This window comes from Antrostomus carolinensis, unplaced genomic scaffold (assembly GCF_000700745.2).
Source record: "Antrostomus carolinensis isolate BGI_N321 unplaced genomic scaffold, ASM70074v2 scaffold9021, whole genome shotgun sequence".
Lineage (NCBI taxonomy): Eukaryota > Metazoa > Chordata > Aves > Caprimulgiformes > Caprimulgidae > Antrostomus > Antrostomus carolinensis.
This window is the reverse complement of record NW_010296486.1, coordinates 62,863-68,862: the sequence shown is the minus strand read 5'-3', so window position 1 is coordinate 68,862 and position 6,000 is coordinate 62,863. Positions and strand designations below refer to the sequence as shown.

Genomic DNA, 6,000 nt, shown 5'->3' with positions numbered 1-6,000 from the left:
GACTGTTTTATCCCTCATCCTCCCATAGTGCCTAGGTCTAAAGCCTAGGTGCTATGCAGAGTGGAGGGATGGGCAGGACAGTGCTAATCCCATGGTAAGTTTGGCCATAAATTGAAGTCAAACAGTACTTTGACCCCTACCTATATAGAATCATAGAATCAGAATCATAGAATGGTTTGGGTTGGAAGGGACCTTAAAGATCATCTAATTCCACCCCCCCTTCCATCAGCAGGGACCCCTTCCACTAGACCAGGTTGCTCAAAGCCTCATCCAACCTGACTTTGAACACTTCCAGGGAGGGGGCATCCACAGCTTCTCTGGGCAACCTGTTCCAGTGTCTGACCACCCTCACAGTAAAGAATTTCTTCCTAATATCTAATCTAAACCTACCCTCTTCCAGTTTAAAGCCATTACCCCTTGTTCTGCCACTACCTGCCCTTGTCAAATGTCCCTCTCCAGCTTTGCTGTAGCCCTTTCAGGTACTGGAAGACTGCTATAAGGTCTTCCCAGAGCCTTCTCTTCTCCAGGCTGAACAGCACCAACTTTCTCAGTCTTTCATCATAGCAGAGGTGCTCCAGCCCTCGAATCATCGTGTGGCTTCCTCTGGACTAACTCCAGTAGGTCCATGTTCTTCTTACGCTGAGGTGGGGTCTCACGAGGGTGGACTAGAGGGACAGAATCACCTCCCTCAACCTGCTGGCCACACTTCTCTTGATGCAGCCCAGGATACAGTTGGCTTATCAAAGTAGTTACATGCATGGATTCACCAGAATGTTCCCATTTTACAGACTGGAAATTGAGGCAGGGGCTGACAGCATGCCTAGCATTGGGCTGCAGGAGATCCAGGCACAGGGGTAGACACTCAGCTCAAATCCCTGAGCCTTCACGCTTCCCCTTCCCTGCCTACCTCTCTTTGTTGTGCTAATTTGACCATAGTGAAAGAAACACTCTGAGACGCTGCAGTTTGAAGCCTATATACAGACTTGGGAAGGGTCTTGATCCTGTGGTTGAAATATTTGCAATGCAGACAAGGGCGACCTAGAGCTGGCAGTGCACGTGTAAATCACTGCTCAGCCTGGAGCCGCCTGAACTGCTACCCCATCCGTTACACCTCCAGTTGTTTGCAAAGCCTTTCTCCACCCAGGGGGAATTTTCAGACAGATGCACGGAGAAATTCTCAGATTAATTTGATTTTTGGGGGGAGGCAGGGGGATTTAAGTGAGGGGTTTTTTTGTTTGTGTTTATTTCTCCCCTCCGAGCTGCCTTTCATTGCGCATTTACTAGTTCTGGAAGACAACACCCTGCTGACACTTAGAGAAGCATCAGTGAATAAAGTCTGTTGTACAGGCTGCAAAGCCATCTGGACTTTCTACTGAAAAGGTTGGACATGGTTTTAGGCAAGATTTTATCACGTCTGAAAAAAAAACTTCTGCACTCAGCACCTCTTCCAAGGTTGATGTCAGATATTTATTTTCTTTTGTCGGCTGCAAAACAAAAAATTGACAAACAGTTGGAAGGCAGTAAGGATGGAGATATAAATCTCTAGAGGAAGCTTTGTCAAAGGTACTGGAGTATAAACAAAAAATAAATTAGTTTCGGTGTTATCAGAAACTGGACAGACTTCGATTTGGATAATAGTTTGTCTGGGTTTGCAGACCACCTACAAAATGCTTCTGTGAGGCTAAGCACAGATTCAGATTCGCTTGACAGAAGAGGTGGGGGAAACGGTTCAAGACACAGTCACAGGAGGAGAAGGGATGAAGGAAGACAGGAAGACAAAGGTGCAGTGGCAGACAGCCTTGAAATCCTCTACTTTTTTGCTTTTATCATTTACAGGGACTCCAAGCAGCATGTTTTACCTTGCTTGCCATATTAGTCAGCTCTTGGGTCCAAGAATATTGTGTAGCCCTTCCGTGCTACAAACCCACCCTCAGGTTTTGGCAGGACATTTTTGTAGGCTGAAAAGAGTAGCACAAGGCTTGTGTGCCAGCTTCTCCTTGCTGAGGAGCCCTGTGAGCAGAGCAGGAGAGAAAAACACTCTGGATCTAATTTACTGGAGTGCCCTTTAGGTTATGTGAATCTTAGCAAGGGAGCTAACATCCAGCTATTAAAATAAAAACACAGATTGGTGACACAGTTTTATATATTCCAAGAGCTGAGTATGAAGCTGGTTATTCCTCTTTTCTCTCTGTAATTGCTGTGTGAATTTGGGGAGATTCTTTCTTACCCCATGGCTGTACATAGAAGCCCAGACATGTAATGCCAGACACATTAGAGATCCTTAGAGGTATCCTTCCAGAGGTATGGTGTGCTGATAAAAAAAATTTATTCATATTTGTATTATGCCTTTTTTTTTTTTTTTTGCTGTGAGGGAAGAACTGCAAATTCTATTTCTTGTCTTTGACACTGATTTACATGAGCAAAATATTAAAACTGATTGCCTCTCAATTTAATCACCAATTACATAGGAATAAATATATTTACCTATCTGACATGAATTTTTTAGGGTTTGGTCAATTTGTAGGTAAACTGATTTGAGATCTCTGCATAAATAATTAAATAAACAGTAATAATTGATTTTTAATTTAATTACTAGGTTTATCCATTTAACATTTGTCTTTTTTTTCCCCAGGAAGCTCTTCTTTTCTTGCCCACAGTGAATAAATAACTTACAGCAACTCTCTGATGATGAGGAATTTTTCTTAAAGATTTTATTTGCTGTAAGAAATCTGAGCTATAAGTGAAAGCTGTAACATTGCACTCATCCATGGGCTGATCCTTTCCACCACCCTCACAGGTATGGTCCCAAGAGAAGGTCGTCCCACGGAGGGCAGCCCACACAGTGCCAGTCCACACTTTCCTGACCTCATGCTCAGTCCTTCCCTGGGCTCTTGCTTACAGACAAGTCTGCTGAAGCAATGGGTTTTGCCCAAAAATGTTGTCACAGGGTTTAAAAAGGCCATTCCCTGGTTCAAGGTGTGGACACTTGTTTAGGAGTTTATTGACTGGAGATGGAGGGGGAGGCTGATGAGAAAGTGACATTTGATTTTTAAAGCATGGGCTAAAAGTAATGCTGAATTTTTAGCTTCAGATACAGGTTCTCAGCAGATATAAAACAATAAAACTTAATTTCAGCAATGAAGTGTTAATTACTTATGTTTGTCCAGTAAAGGACAGTAAGTCAGGAAGGGACTGGTTGGTTTTAGACCTGGCCCCAGGCACACACCAGTCCCAAGTGACTCTTTTTGGTGCCTGATTGGCAACTGGAATTCAGCAGATATCATGGTTCTGCCTGTCCTGGCACAAAACCATCGTAGATGACGAGAACTGTCCCTGCTAATTACACGTTTGAGGAGAAGCCCAGAGAAGGGTGAGGTAACATGAAATATAGATTACCTTACCACCCCTCCCAGCCAAGGGAAAGGTTGTTAGCAAGGTTACAGACAGATTTTGAGAATCATTACAGCAAATGACAGCAAAATCTTTTAACAACAAGAAAGGCAAAATTCTGATGTCTGTATAGCAATTGCCGTGCAGTGTGTTATATGCCTTGCTCTGCAGTGATTCAGAAAGTTGAGTTGTGCAGTGCCTTGCTGGGATCAGCAGTTCAGAATAGATTAAATTTGTTTTGGACACTGCCTGCACCCTGCTTTATCTAACAAAGCATATGTGTGATGGGGAAAGTTCTTGATAGCACAGCTCCTTAATGAGAACCATAAACACAGAGGTGTAGATTTTCAAAGTGACGCTCAAGGGATTTGAGCAAGCACTGTTCTCTCCCTGCTTTGAACATTTTCCCAAGTTCTGCTAACTGTTTAGGCTTTGGGAAGAGAGTGGACCTCGAACAGCCAAGAGTATTGTATGTGGCCACAGTTTTGCCACTGTTAGTTTCCAAAGGATACTTGTTTTAATGCACCTAAGAAAGATAAAGTGACGAAACCGAAAACTGAAAGGACATTTCTCAGATAAAGCATTGATTTTATTAAAGAGAGATGGCTCACAATATGAATCTAAAATCTAGGTTTATATAGAGAGCATATAAGCCCTTTTACAGAGTTAGCCATTCCTGGGCACTGGTGGCTTTATAGAGCTTTTATCTAGTTAAAGAAAACCCATTTGTGCTAATTTGATATCTGTAGCGTACAACAGCTTGACACCTGAGGCTTGTCCTAATGCACACACAAGGCTGCAAAGCGAACACGGCTTCATTGTTTTGAATTATTCAGCACTTGCAGCCAACCTTATGTGTGCTTCTGTAGGAAGAAGGCTTTTGGGTTAAGGATTAGTAAAAGAAAAGAAAAAAGGCAAACAACCAACCCCTCCTTTCTGGCATTTGTTAGCAGGTGCAATATTGACTTCAAGAATGATTCTGCAAAATTGGTATGGACATTCTTCATTACTGGAGCGATAAATGCAGAGCTGTACTCAGAAGAAGTGAAGCTGGAAACTGAGCATGGCCTCCTTTAGGGAACAACTGTTCATGTCGGTGGAAAAGCTTGTTTCCTCTAAATTCATTGAAATGGTACTTATTGGTAGCATCTTTTTAGAGCAAGATGAATGCCGATAACAATGAATCAACCTCAAATAGAGGGGCTCATCTGTTTGCATCCTAACATTAACACGCTAATGTGAATTTAAAGATTCTAATTAAACCCACATACAAAATGTTTTCCTACTAAATAGAAAACCGTACTTTTTGGAGGAGCTAGGGCATTTGGATTTGACAGCATTTCTTTTTTCAATACTATGCTTATTTTATGTGTTCTATTTTCTTTCAGTCATTCCAGGGGTTTCTGAAACAAATAAAAAGATGCATTACATTATGTTTGATTGATTCCCTGTAGTCGGGGGATATATTGAGAAAACAGACCAATTTTTTTCACTGAGCTCATAGAATAAATTCTTGTTTGATCTTTGTACTTCCTACTGTTGCTACAAATTTCTTTTGATATTTAACATTGATTAATCTCATTTACAGAATCACATAGTAGTACTTTTGTACAAATTTAGAAGCTTTTTTTATTGTAGCTGAATTCACATCATAGCTATCAGTTTTTAAATGCATCCATCCCTCTCCAAATGTGCCAATAAATGTTGCTTTTTTCCCCCATTTCAAACTTGATATTTATGTGAAAAAAATCAACATTAAAAAAAAAACACTATGAACATTGTCACAGTACCTTTTTGCCATTCATGACTGAAAATCTCACTGAAGATATTTACAAAGTTTAGTGGGAGACTTTCATGTTCCCTAGTAAAAAAGTTTCAGATGCAGTAGAGGACTTCTAGCTTGCATGTAGCCGTTCAAGGAATGTCACAAGTGAGAAGCCTTCTGCAGCCTTTAATCATTGCTGGAGCATATGCTGATATATGAACAATTTATCAAAATCTGATTAAATGGCTTTTAGCAGACCTCACATTCATTAGAACAGAGTCCAATCTAAAACTCAGAGTCACTGGGAAACCTCCCAGGAATAAAGGTGTTGAGATTCACCAGAGACGGATCTTAACTAGCCCTCCCGTTCCACCTTTGTCTCTTCTGCATTTCTCTGTGCATCCTGTATCGTCCCATCCCTGGGCAAGATGTGGCTATCATTTTCACAAAGCCATAAGTTTACTGGGAAACCCAAAAAACAAATGAGTGGAAGAGGAAATTTTCTGTTCTGACTGCCATTCTGGGATCTTTCTTCAAAGTCCACCTCATACAGCAGCCAGCACAGTGCTGATAATTAAGTAAATGATCGCTAGTGATATAAGCAATACAGTGGAGGCAAATATGTTTTGCGGGGCCTAGGAAATTAGCAGAGCAATCAGCTTCCAGCTGGGGTGAGGGGACGAGAGGGAAGTAGCCAGTAAATAATCGCTCTGAGCCTGGGAGCCCATTGCACAGTCCGGGTGAGTCGGCCAAGTCAGCCGAGGTCAGCCGAGCCACTGAGGAGCCTTCATGAATGCAGCAAATTCAGACATTTGATGATTTCAAATAAGGAATTCATTAGGGTA

General features: G+C 41.7%; 1 protein-coding gene across 1 annotated transcript in view; it reads left to right on the top strand.

Annotated features, from left to right (window-relative positions):
• Positions 1-3,317: 3,317 nt before the first annotated feature.
• The window catches only part of LOC104532965 (double-stranded RNA-specific editase B2-like), a gene marked incomplete at its 3' end in the record, with an annotated part of 59,831 nt that continues 57,148 nt past the window's right edge, over positions 3,318-6,000 (top strand). Inside the window, exons 1-2 of the mRNA XM_010178314.2 lie at positions 3,318-3,370; positions 4,260-4,380. Of these exons, the coding sequence (XP_010176616.2) occupies positions 3,318-3,370; positions 4,260-4,380 (174 nt within the window). The remainder of the gene's footprint in view (positions 3,371-4,259; positions 4,381-6,000) is intronic.